Consider the following 14,340-nt stretch of genomic DNA (forward strand, 5'->3'; position numbering starts at 1 on the left):
CAAATTTCACCATAACTATCTATTCTTTATAACAAACTACTTCTGTAGTCACAGTGAGAGTAACATGTATAAACAGAACTGAGACTTCATACAGTTTCAGAAAATTACCATATTATGTCTCAAAACATCTACTCCTCACTTGTGAAACATATATGTTTCACAAGTAAGGATTGGATTTACGAGTACTATCTGCAAATACAACACCAACAGATCAGTTGTAAGTGGATCGTGACTGAGAAGTAATGGCTAATGAAGTACATGCAGCTCAATGATCAAAATAATGCCATAATAAATGATCCAAAACTCTCAATTTGTTGGAAGCAACATGAAATTGAAAAAAAAAAAAAAAAAAAGATATATTAATAGTAACAAATACAAACTACTTTGCCAACTGAAGAGATAAAGTATAAAAAGAACCATAATTTGACAGTGATCACATTTGCAAAAGTCTAATATTCAAATTTAATAACATAAAACAGTTTTAATTACTCTTGACAAGTATTCAAGTCTGGAACATAATTTCACAAATATTTCTAATTTGTGGAACTCCAAAAATGAAGATTTATCTTCTCCCCAAATGCTCAAATATGAATCATAGGAAGATGCTGTACATATCAACATCTGATATACATATTTATTGTATTCCGATTTTCATCTAATTTCCACATTAGCTGACATTTCTGTTTTTCATCCACCCATCAGTTGGATGAATAAAAGATGAGATCAGTTAATCATAAATATGCTGTATTTATCATTTCCTTTTCTTAATGAAAAAAAAGTAAGAGATTCTAGGATATAGCTATTACAAGGTCATATCCCAAGTAAGATCTATACTCCTTATATCAAATTTAAAATTAGAGGACAATGGCATTAAGAAAATTGTATATATTCTTTAGTGTGTATCTATATATATATATATATATATATATATATATATTTACCTGGTACAAGAATTTCTTTATGTCCCCAGTAGAATTTCTGCTTATGATCTCCAGTAAATGGATACACCATAGCTACAACTGAGCCTTCTTTTCGGGAACATACAAAATCAAAATCTAACATTCCTTGCACTGCTCGATTTTGCATACCCCATACTATGGCTTTGGTTGACTTAATGAAGAAAAAAATGGGGGGGGGGGGCTAACCATTATAAAGATGTGAGGACAGCAACACAGATCATTTAAAAAAATTAAACAAAATAAAATAAATTAATAACACTGAAATATAACTTGCAGTATTGCTTTTTGTTAAATAAGGTAAATTAATTAATTATCAAAAATATACATACAGCTAACTGAGATGACTATGTTAAATGTCTTTATGATTCTTTATATAGTTAAGTATAAAGTCTTATTATACATACCTTCACTCTCCATATATATCCATAAATAAAATCAAAACACGCAAACACCCATGCCAAATGTCCTCTATGCTTATACAATACACAAAAGATTAAGATGTATTATATATTGATCTTATTTCTAACAGATTCTAAACATATTTATAACAGATGAGTGAGAATCCTGTTTAGTTAGCATGGGCAAATATTCAGGGTGTGCTAGGTGTGGAGTGCTCATCCACTGAATAGCAATATCATCAATATTATATTTTTGCATTTATTCCTGTTAAAGACTCCCTTAATTGTTTGCATGATTCCTAAAATTAAACACCATATACTAATGCTCCATGAAGAAGGCACTTTTCAACCCATAAACATTGCATCACATTTGCATTAATAGCCCAGGTGCGCATTCAAAATACATACACCTTTCAGCCCTTTGAAAAGATGTACAAATGATGCAGCGAGTCAAATTCTTAGTGTTCTAAGTAGTTTTTTAAACAGCTCAGATAGCAAGGCAAGGTGAGCTCTGAGATAACAGCACCTGGAAGCTGTGATTGGTTACTGTGTCAACCAATCCAACTGAACGTTGTCATTTGTCATGAGTTGCTGTTTTCTGAGTCTCATCTGTTATGTGTGTGTGAAGTGTGAACTGACATGGTAGGCAAATTTTTATATTAATATAGACAAGTTTTTAATACATAATTTTTGATAAATTTATAACTTTTTTGCCCATATTTACAATGGGAAACAGTCTTGAGTCGAAGGAGGTAAGCTTCAACCTCCTCTTCCAAATTTTACACCCTTGAATAATTCAAATATACCAACCAATTATAGAATTCTACATCCTTCTTTTCTAATATACAGTATCCTAAAACAAACACATTTTCCCTTACTCTGTGCAGATTTGGTTACAATTAATTGATAAATTAAAATATTCAAAATGATCCTACAATTAATTGCATTAGATCAATTAAGATGAGCACTGATGTCCTATATATTCTTAAAACTTTCATACATCGATAAAAGTGCAATCATATAGTCAAAATGATGTGCATTTTGTAGCGTAGGTTGAATAAGCAATGACAGCACATTCAACTGAAAGAGTCACACGATGCCACTGTTAGTTACATAATTATATATAAAAAATGGAAGAAGTCAGCCAATGGTTTCAATGACACCTTTACTGCTAATCCTCATGACCAAGTTATTCAACAAACAACAAAATTTGAATGCCACATACAAACTACATTTCAGAATCTGCAGATCTCAGCTATTAGAAATAAAGAGGGGGAGGCTGTTCCAAAAAACAGCTGTATAAAAAAAAATGGATGAAAAGGGAAAAAAATTTGTTTTGTGACCGACATTTGATGTGAAGGAACGGTGAAAAGATGTGACAAAATCATTAAGAGAATTGGAGGAAACTCGTGGGAGGGAAGTAATTACCTGTGCTAATTCTGATGAATAAAAAAAAAAAAAAAAAGAAAAGAAAAAAAAAATCAGCTAATGCCTTTTTATTCCCGTATATGGGAGTAGGTGAGGCCATTTAGCCCTATCTAACTTTTGGAGATTAAGTGGGCAGTTCAATCTCCACTGGTACCCAATCAGAGATAGATGGCCCAAGGCTATCACTAATTAAGCAGTACGCAGTGAAGAGAGACGGCTCAAATGTGCTGCCATCTCGTGGTCCCTAATACAATATATTTCATGTCTGAAATAATGTGGGTTCTACGGTCGATTTTCTTGAGTTCTCAGGACGAAAAACCTGCTTGTCCGTGCCAGAGATCGACTAACTCGGGAACCGGTCGAAAAAAGGCTTAGAAAAATTTCCTCTAGTTGCCGACTAGATTCGAAACCAAGTCTTCCTTCGTGCAGCCAAGTGCCGTGGTATGCAAACGCCACATCCACTGAGCTACACAGGCCATTGATGAATAATATGAGTATAAAAATAATATCTGTAGAAAATGAAAAAAGCAGAAATGTAACATAAAAGAGTACATTATGAGACAAATTATTAATCAATCTAATTACTATCTTCTGTTCTGAGTTAAGGAATTTTGTAAGAAGCTAGCCCCTCAAAACATGAGAGCAGTATTTAACGACTGAGTGGACTTGGGATTTATACAAAGTTAACATCAGTTTAGAGATCAAGTAACAGAAAGTGCAAGAAAGACCCTAATTTCTTGGATGCTAAGGAGGTGATATTTATAATATATTTGTGCCAAGAAAGACTTGAAGTTCAAATCCCCCTACCCTCAAAAAAAAAAATTAATAATAAATAAAATAATAATAAATAAATAAATAAATAAGAGTATTTAGTTTTGCTACCCTTACAATTTACAATCATAGTATAGCATTACAATCCACTGAAAAGCTGTTTGGAGATCAAAATTATTATTATTATTATTATTATTTGAGACCTCCAGAGAGTCAAGGACTCATCGGGGGAGGCTATAAATCACCCAAACCAGCTGTTATACCTTCCCTTAAATTCATTCACACTAGATGCACTCCCTGTCCCTAATTAGATTTACGGAAGTTAATATTTTGAAAACTGCATTGTTTTTTCACATGAGCAAGAAGAATATAGATTTGTCACAAGCACTGTGCACTGGATTTGCAAGAGGTCATGCAGTATATGGAAGGATGAGGGTTGATGAAGAATCAGCTTTCTGCACCTTCTCTCCCACTGCTAGTTGCAAAGTTTAGAGAACCAAGAATTATCACATGCACCTATGCAATATGATCAGAGAGAGAGAGAGGGTGAGAGAGCTAGAAATCCAATTACAGAATTCAGAAAAAAGACCATATGGTAAGAGTATACATAAGTGGTTTTTGTGTTGCATGCAATTTTCATGTATACACAAAATTTTAGAGATAAAGAGCAGTTACTTAGGACCCAATACCCCAACAATCCTTTTCATGGTATATTTGTTAAAAGGTTGGTGACATGGGCAGTGACTGTTCATTAATGGTAAAGATACTTGTCAATGCTTTCTACATGACTTTAGAAAAAAATTGAAGTTCGAGAACTGGAGTGGTCATTTGATGGTAAAGATTTGTTACTCTTCTCAGAAAGAGGTTGAATGGCTAATTTTCAAATATCAGGACAGATACAAGAGAAACAGTAAAGAATAAAAAGGTGATAGTACATGCTGGAGTACAAACCTTTAAAACAATCAGAGAAATTATTACTATTATTAAGAGAGACTTCCAGGGAGTCAGGGACTCATCAAGGGAGGCCACATAATAAGCATACCAGATATCATACTTATTCTTGAACTCATTCACATTGCTTATACTCACAACATCCAATGGCAATCCATTCCAATTATGCACTACCCTATGAGAGAAAAATCTAGCCTTACCCCCTTCGTAGCAGCATTCATTCTCAGCTTCCAAGGACCATTAATTGAAATCCTGTATGACCCTTTCAGAAGTTTGTAAGTCTCAATCATATCACAGCCTCTTCCTCCTATTTGCTAGTGTCAGCATTTCACAATCCCAATATCATTTTCAACACACTCCTTTGCAATCTCTTCAATAATATCAGAATCACAATGGAAACCAGGAGACCAGAACTGCACACAATATTCCAAGTGAGGTCTTATCAAGGTCTTGTAAAGAGGCAAAACGACATCCTCATCTTTAAATGTAAACATTCATTTCAGCATTGCAGTTATCTTTTGAGTTGTATTTGCAATATTTTCTACGTGGCCCTGAACTTCAACTTACTAACACTCCAAGATCCATAGTCTCATCAGCTTCTTCTAACATAATCCCACCAATATAATATGATATTGGATATCTAATCACACCAAAGTGAATGACTTTACATTTACTGACATCCATTATCCCATGCCCACAATTCCAGCATGTTCAAATCATCCTGCAAGTACTGCACATCAGCAGCATTCCTGATTACCCTACCTACCTATCTTTGCATCATCAGCAAATAGCTGTATATGTCGTTTGTCAAATCCTTCCCAATATCATTAACGTATCAACTGAATAACAGTGGACTAAGCACTGATCCTTATGATACACCACTGATTACCTTAAACCTTGTAGACTCACATCCCCCATACACCACTTTTTGATAACTGTCAGTCAGCCATCCTCTTATCCATGCTAATATTCTATAATTCAAACCCATATTCTCTCATTTATGCAAGTCTACCATGCTGCATTCTGTCAAAAGCCTTAGCAAAATCCAATAGTATCATGGTGTATCTGTTCCCTTTGTCTAGTTCAATGGTTACATTGTTACAGAATGTGAGCAAGTTGCTAAAACATGACCTTCCCTTAGTAAACCGATGCTGCTCATTGCAATATACAGATTTACTGTCAACCCATTTCTGAATGCAGGCCTAACCGATTTTTCCAAAATCTTCACCATCACTCCTGAGATACTAATTGGCTGATAGTTGGACACATTGGTTGGAATTTATCCATTGCACAAGGGTGGTGCAATGGATAAATTCCACTGAACCAGCATTGTGCAAGAATTACCATACATTCTTTCCATTCCTGCTGAATCTTCCCTGTTCTGACTCATATTAAACAGCCTGGTCACAGGAATAGCCAATTCAGCTGAACACTCTTTTAGCACATATGCTGATATCCCATCAGTCCATTATTGCTGAATTCTTATTCAGTTTGTGCAACAGGTCTAATACCTTGTCCTCATACACCTGAGTTTCTCCATCCAGTGAAGAGGTATCAGTGAACTCAATGTCATGTACACCAGGTTGATAGCTTTTAACAAAATGAGCACTCAATCTCTTCTGCATCTGTCATGCTCAACACCATCTGCATTTAGAAGAGTTATTTTTTCATATGCAATCTTTCTTTTACTTACAGCATACTGATAGAATTCTTGTGGGTTGTCTTTAGCATGCAGAGCCAGTTTCTTTTTATACTCAGACTTTGCTTTCCACACAACAGTTGACTATTCTAGCTGGCTTCTTATAATGTTCATATCGGACGTCATCCTTATGCACATGGTATTCCATCCACATCATCTTTTTCTAACGAATCACTTGCTTAATAAGATTAAGCATCCATTTGACTCCTATCCTATTCATTCTTTGACCTTTCAGGATAAATTCTGATATCACATCATTTAAGTACTGTTTAAATGCTCCACATGCACTGTCGATATTCTTCCCATTCAGCAACCGATCCCATTCCAATGAATTCTATATACTCCTCAGTTTGTCATAATTTCCTGCTTTGTGGTTAAGCATGTAACCTTTTCTGAATGGAACATTCATAAACTTAGTCACTTCCCAAGTGAGTACCACATGATTGCAGTCACTAACCAGAAGCAGAATAGTTACGTCTTTAACTGAAACTATAATCAAATCTAACACTCTTTAACCTCGAGTTTCTTCTATCACATGCTGCATGAGGAAATTGTCCCACAACAGCTCAATAAATTCATTTTCATTCTTCTCATGAGATTCTACTGCTACCCAATCAATATTTGGATAATTAAAGTCTCTCATTATGATTACTCTTTTCACACCACTCATCTTCATTTGATGAGTGTGAAATTGGCAATGCATTTCTTCATCACTAGCAACTGATCCACCAGGTCTGTAACAACACCCCACCATGTAATTGATCTTGTTAGATGCCACCTCACACCAGATGGCTTCAAACTTGCTGCCACATGAAATACGTACTATGATCTTAGATCTCAACTCTAACTTGATTCAAGTCATCCGACAACGTTAGCAGCCCACCCCTCCTATCCTCTCTTGTCGTTGTTTGAACAATTCAGGTATAGGCTTTTTATGTCCTGTTCCTGCTCTGCAGATGCAGTTGGTCTTTCCATCTTAGTCTTGGATATCCACAGTCTCTTCTTCCTGTAGGTTTATATTTATATGCTAGTTTGGGAATCCTATTGTTATTCATCCTTTTTATGTAGTATAGCCAATTTTGTTGGTATTCTTCTATTTCTTGTATGATGTTCTTTGTATCTAATCATTCTCTTATTTCTGTGTTTTTCTTTTTATTTAATCTAGTGAGTCCTAGGAGCGATCTTAGAAACTTCATCTGTGCTGCTTCCAATCTTTGTTTCTTTGTTTTAGAATCCAGGTTTGAGAGATGGTTTAGAGGTCATATTATGTATCTTAATTGAGTTTCTTTAGTCATTTGTTTTCCCCAAATTTTTTTTAATTATGCCATTCATTCTATTGTAAATTTGTACTCATCTTGCTTTCTATATGATGATATAAAAGGAAGCTGAGGCCTTTTCTCTCATACATCTATCTGTCTTTTCTTTCTCCTAATACTATCAGGCTCTCTTGCATCCCTATACTGACTACTCTAGATCTATGATGTGCATCCCTTTACTTCAATAAAGATTGAATCCAGTCTAGGTAGTGGCCCTTCCCATAATGCATAGCATTATATATATATCCATAAGGATATGTGCATTGCATAAGGCAATTGATGTGAAGTAATTAGCCTTTACATACAAGTAGCCCAGTCGTGAAGTGACTTCATGTGCAAACCTTGTCTGCTTACACTTGGTTATAGGATGAAACCAAGAATATAATTTCTTGGCATCTTTAATTTATAGTATGAGCAAGTGAAAAAACTTTCAACTTCTATCTCTAATCCAGTGTATTTAAGTCATAAGGTGTGATACCTTTGGATTACTTGGATATGTATATATGACTTCTGCATTACTTCAATCATGGTATCACTTCTGGGTCTGGCTCCCACTGATGAGACCTCAATGGTCAAAACCAATCTAGCCAGTGGTGCCTCCCATAATGCATAGTATTATACATGTCCATAAGGATATCTGCATTGCATTATAGAATATTATGGCAATTGATGTGAAGTCATTAGCCTCTATATACTAGTAGCCCAGTCGTCAAGTGACTTCATGTGGAAACTTAGTTTACTTACAAATTATCTACACGTAAAAACACAAGCATTATTTATTAAATATACTGCCAAATATTTCTGTTTGAAATTAACAAACTATTGTCATAGTTTGTTAATTTCAAACTATGACAATAGTTTGAAAATTCTACCCTGCAAAAAAAAAAAACTTTTTTTTGCAGGGTAGAATGCAAACAATTCATTTGTTCAAAATAGTACAAGCTGCGTGATGTTAAATCGCTAATTATCCAGATAGTTCCTTAGGACCTTGTCTTTGTAAATATGATTATTGGCCTTAAAAAAAAAAAAAATAAATAAATTATGTGTTATTCAAATCAATCTTCCCCATATTTTTGACAAGGATAAGCAGTCATTCTAATGAAGTAAGGCCTCAGCACTCTCTTTAAATAGGCATTCGAATTTATACCAACATCTGTGTAGAAGGCATCTTTTAGACCAGAGAATGTTGTGGTCTGCTTCTATTCCATGTTGCGTCAATCCAGACTTATCAGATTTGTTGTGAAGAATATAAAATTATGTTCTTGTATTCTTTTTTCTATTGAACATCCGATAGTAGGAAAACTGGTAGCCACATGGAAGAGACATAATTAAGCATTTATCTTTAGAAGGGGAAATGTGTGGATAGTTTATTAATAGGAATATAAGTAGCTACTAAATCATATTTCTTCATAATTTTCTTGAAATGGCGGAGATGTATGGGATTGGAACTCGACGTATTGATTCTTTGTAGTTTTGGTTAGGTTTGTAGGAGTCAAACAGATGTTATGCAGTAATTTCAGAGAAGTCATTTAATTTCATATATTGTTTGATAGTAGAGATTTCTTTCTGTAAATGATAGGGAGCTGAACAATTAGTTCTAGTTCATCGAATTAAACATTTTATGATTCCTGTCTTTTGAGAAGGATGATGTACAGATTGTTGGAGAATGTATCATCCAGTAAAAGTGGGTTTTCTATAAACTGATTTAAATTATCTGATGGTGAGCAGATGAGAAGAATGTCCGAAAAGGAAAATTTGTCGTCTCTTTCAATTTCCATAATGAATTTGATACAAGGGTGTAACGTATTGATCTTAACTAAAAAAGTAGGTAAGGAATCTATATTGAGGTCACACAGCAAAAATGGCATCTTATATATATCTAACCCAAAATGAAGGTTGAGGGTGTATAGATGAAAAAGCCAACATTTATTCAGAGCATTTAATCTTGGGGAGAGTGGACTTCCCATGGGTCCCTTCGACCTTGGTTGTAGAATTTGTTTTGACACAAGAAATATCTGGAATGCATCACAAATTCAAACAGTTTTATATATCTTGTGGGAAAATATCAGTAAGTAGTTGTAAAGTCTCTGAGGGGTACATTGGTGAATAGAGAATCCACATCAAAGCTAACTATAAGATCAATATTTTTTAATTTGTCTAAGAAATCTGAAGTTTTTTAAAAAACAATGAGATTTGCCTACATGTGATTTCAATAGATATGCTAAATATTTGGTATTTGGTTATGCGGTAAGTAGGTGAATCAATACAATCTACAATCAGTCAGAGAGGAAAGTCTTTCTTATGGATCTTAGGCAGACCATAAAACCTAGGCTCCCCCCCCCCACCCCCCCCCCCCCCCACCCCCCCCCCCCCCCACCCCCCCCCCCCCCCACCCCCCCCCCCCCCCACCCCCCCCCCCCCCCACCCCCCCCCCCCCCCACCCCCCCCCCCCCCCACCCCCCCCCCCCCCCACCCCCCCCCCCCCCCACCCCCCCCCCCCCCCACCCCCCCCCCCCCCCACCCCCCCCCCCCCCCACCCCCCCCCCCCCCCACCCCCCCCCCCCCCCACCCCCCCCCCCCCCCACCCCCCCCCCCCCCCACCCCCCCCCCCCCCCACCCCCCCCCCCCCCCACCCCCCCCCCCCCCCACCCCCCCCCCCCCCCACCCCCCCCCCCCCCCACCCCCCCCCCCCCCCACCCCCCCCCCCCCCCACCCCCCCCCCCCCCCACCCCCCCCCCCCCCCACCCCCCCCCCCCCCCACCCCCCCCCCCCCCCACCCCCCCCCCCCCCCACCCCCCCCCCCCCCCACCCCCCCCCCCCCCCACCCCCCCCATAAGTTATATATTTTACAAATAAAAAACATTTAAATATAATAATTATAACTTTAATTATCAGTCTTTTATAATAAAATTTTATAATTTTATAATATTACGCGCCGTTTCGCTGTGGCCGCTATACTATTCCGCTTAGAAACTTGATAGCGACATCAACGCGATAACGCATGATCAACTGGCTGGTGAGAACTCGCATCAAGCGATATCGCGTGATTGGCAATGAACGTGTTAAGCTATAATAGCTTTCTTCATATTACATAGCAGCTTTTGCATAGCAGTTCAAGAAGCTGGCAATAAGGTTACAATCCAGAAATCTACTCTGAATGGGAATGAATGTGCTGATATTTTTAAACACCAGAACACATTACTGGGAGAAGCCACAAAAACATCAAATAATAGCTGCAGCCAAAATACTCCATAGTCCTTGGCATGTGTGGCACACCTAAGTACTAATCATACTGGTTGAATCTTCTTTTATTAGTGTAATATTTTTTTCTTTTTGATATGCTCAAAAAGATAAGTGATAAGAGTAATGCATTAAGTTCATAAATACTCAATTTACAGTTTGTATTTATAAAGGGATTAATGTACACTAAAATAAGCTTTAAGAATTATTACAAAGTAATATATATTTAAAATAAGTAACATCACTTACTGGACTGAAAAGGGGCTTGACTCCAGCATTAGCATCAATGTGAGAACCATGTAATCCAGCTGAAGACAGTCCATTCCCTGAATCAGTTTTAGGCAATTTGCATGGAGGAGCTAAGGATGACTTTCAAAAAATAAATCCAATTTTTAATAAAATATAGCAACACATTATCTGTAAGTGGCATTTCAATAAAGATCTTTTACAATTACAGATAGCATGAAATAAAAATGAGGCAAGCGAAATATATATTTAACTAATAATCCAATTGCAGTTTTATTAAATGAAACAGGATTAAACCTCTCATTTCTCTGAAGTCCAGGAGAAAAACAAACTTAAGAGCTATTCTATGAAACCCAAGCATCGAGGTATAAGTGTGATTAATTAAAATAGCATATCAATAAGGATTCTGTATCAGGATCCAAACATATGGATTTTGATGCATCTTATGATGTAGAATCTAAAAATGGAACTTGATTTTTCCCGGCATGTTAGAAGGTAGCTTAAGAATTGCTTTAAGAAAAATTGTATTTTGTGAATGAATGCAAACAGATAAAATTCAAGTTGTTTTAAAATATTTTTTGTTACTTGCACCCATGAAAGTTTTTTTGTATTTGTACAATGGGTAAGCTACAGATTTTTTTTTCTATTTCTTATTAATTTTTTTTTCAGTCTGTAAAAACTGCTCTAGAGCTATACCGAATATGGAACTTTTTCAAGTTTCTTCTAGCCTCAAATAAGCATGATGCTAGCCTCACACTGGCCAATGAAATTTATCTCCCAGTTAAAATAATCACAAACATCTATGCCCACGATGAAATTCAAACCTGCAACCTGTTGGCTGGAGAGAGGGGATACACTCACCACTTGGCCAACAAGTACTTGCATATTATATTTATTATAAAAAATAAATAAATAAAAATATTACAAATCCCAATCCTGAAGAGCTTATAAGTACTTCAGGAAATGTTACCATTACTATTTTATAATTATATTAAATTTAATAAATGATCTAAGAAACAGATGTATACATGAATTATGATTCGCTTTAATATAAATAAAATCACATCAAAAATTACTTCATCAATTTCCTGATATCTACACCCAAGGGATGTTCAGTTACTATGACTACACTACATGATTAAGTTTACATTATGATTCTCTTCTCAACAAGATGTTGTTGATAGGTGAATAATTTAATTTTAATTTAGTTAGATGTGCTTCTAAAGCACATCTAACTAAATCAAATCCACCTAGACCTTAGTCTTCCTCTGGGTCATTCCTGCCATCATGGCATCAAACACCTATTTTGCTAACTTTTCTTCATCCATTCTATTTAAGTGGCTATAACACCTTAGATTAGCTCTGCTGACACATTCTTGAATGCTAATAATGTCAAGTTCTTTTCTAACATCTTCATTTTTAATATGATTCTGGCATTGATGCCTTCACTTCACTTCCCTAATTCTTCTCAGAACCATTATATCTGTGGTCTCCATTCTTTGATCAAGTGCTTAATTTCTAACCCAACTCTCAAGATCCATAACTTAAAATTGGTTTATAATAAATTTAGTTTAATCCTTTATCCAAGTGTGAGCAAACAAAGGTGTGTACCACCTTAACCCAGTCCTGAAGATACTTTCAGGCGCAAACTTTGTTTGCTCACACTTGGATAAAGGATTAAACTAAATTTATTATACTCTAACCAAGTGGAAAATAAACTTTCAACATTAAAATTGGTTTGAACACTGTCTTCTGTACTGCTAGCTTGGTGTTTTGGAAAATTTCTCTCTTATTCCATATAAATTTATTCAGCTGATTACCAATCATACCAGCTTTGTTTATTTTGTCTATTTCCAGATTTAACCTGCCATCTTCAATAAAAACTGTGCCTAAATAGCTGAAATATTTTATGTTCTATAGGATCTCCATTAAGAATGCAGCTGAGTTTTCCATGCTCCAGCCTATTTTCATAGTTTTGGTCATTTTGTTGATGATTTTCATGCCAAATTTGTGACAGCTGTTATTCACTGAATCCTGAACACTTGCATTAGATGTGTTTGGGAGTACAACATCATCTGCATAAAGGAAAGAGCTAAGTGTGACATCTCCAATTCTAATATTAGGCTTGATGCCACTTTTATTTATAATGTGATTGATATAGATGATGAATAACAGTGGAAATAACGTGCATCCTCGCCTTACCCCTGATTTTACATCAAACATCTTCCCGTATTTCCTTCAATTCTAACTGCTGACAGACAACTTAAACATAAACTAAAGATTACTCTGTATATATGTTCCATTCATCCCCTATAACTGTAGTATTTTGAAGCTTTTCTCTGGGCACCTTGTCATATACCTTTTCTAGATTTACAAAACTTAAGTGCAGATCCTTGTCATATTCCTATGATTTCTCAACTATTTGTCTTAAAGTGAAAATCTGATCTTGTAAACCTCTATTTGGTGCTTTTCTCCAAGTTTCTCTTCCACAATCTTTCTGAACCTCTTTTCAAGCATGTGTGCATAGACCTTACCTGGAACACTTAGTAGAGAAATTCCCCTAAAATTCTCACATTATTTTATCCCCCACCCCACTTTTTTTTAATACACAAGTACTATGAGAGCTCTACTCCAAGCATTGGAAATCCAACCTTCTGACCAGGCCCTCTGAATTATTCAGTGTAGCCAGTGCAAAACTTTTATACATCCATATTTAAACATTTTTGGTCAAACACCATCGACCTCAAGTATTCATATGTACTCCTCTTTGCATTCCTCCAGAAAATTTTCTAGTATGGTTCTGTCACTGCTTGGTTCATTTAACAATCTTTCCAAGTAATTACTCCAGTGATCTACGATATTCTTATCTTCAGCTTTCATGTCACCTTTATCATCTTTGATTCCTTTTACAGTACTCTTTCATCAAGTTCTAGCTTCTTCGATAGCCTCCAGAACATTTTACCACATTTCTGATATTAATTTTCTATATTCTTACCAAAGTCTTCCCATGACTTTTGTTTAGCTATTTTTACACATAGCTTAGCTCTCTTACATTTTTCTCTGTATTCTTTTAGGGCATCTGCTGACTTATTTGCTAAGAACTTTTGGTATGCTTTCTTATTTTCCAGGACTGCTTCTTTAACTTCCTGTGTCTGCATGGTGTTCTTATTTTTCTATCCTTGCAGACAACTCCACCACATACTTTCCTAGCTGAATCAACCAATGTCTCTTCAGAGTTTGCTACTGAGAATCCAAGGTTTGGTTCTTGTTTTCAATTTGTTTCATTTTTCTTCAATAATGTTTCTATAGTTGAGTCTACAATTTACTTGTAA

At 36.1% G+C, this 14,340-nt stretch overlaps 1 protein-coding gene across 3 annotated transcripts in view; it reads right to left on the reverse strand.

Annotated features, from left to right (window-relative positions):
• ATPCL (ATP-citrate synthase) overlaps window positions 1-14,340 on the reverse strand; it is a 555,953-nt gene that overhangs the window by 242,529 nt on the left and 299,084 nt on the right. For all 3 annotated transcript variants that reach the window (XM_090394661.1, XM_090394662.1, XM_090394663.1), the window contains exons 14-15: window positions 11,012-11,131; window positions 942-1,110 (exon numbers count right to left, since the gene is read on the reverse strand). In XM_090394661.1, coding sequence (XP_090250787.1) covers window positions 942-1,110; window positions 11,012-11,131 — 289 coding nt within the window. The remainder of the gene's footprint in view (window positions 1-941; window positions 1,111-11,011; window positions 11,132-14,340) is intronic.

Source organism: Typopeltis vanoorti, chromosome 6 (genome assembly GCF_054136105.1).
Source record: "Typopeltis vanoorti isolate ZY-2024b chromosome 6, IOZ_Tvanoo_1.0, whole genome shotgun sequence".
Classification (NCBI taxonomy): domain Eukaryota; kingdom Metazoa; phylum Arthropoda; class Arachnida; order Uropygi; family Thelyphonidae; genus Typopeltis; species Typopeltis vanoorti.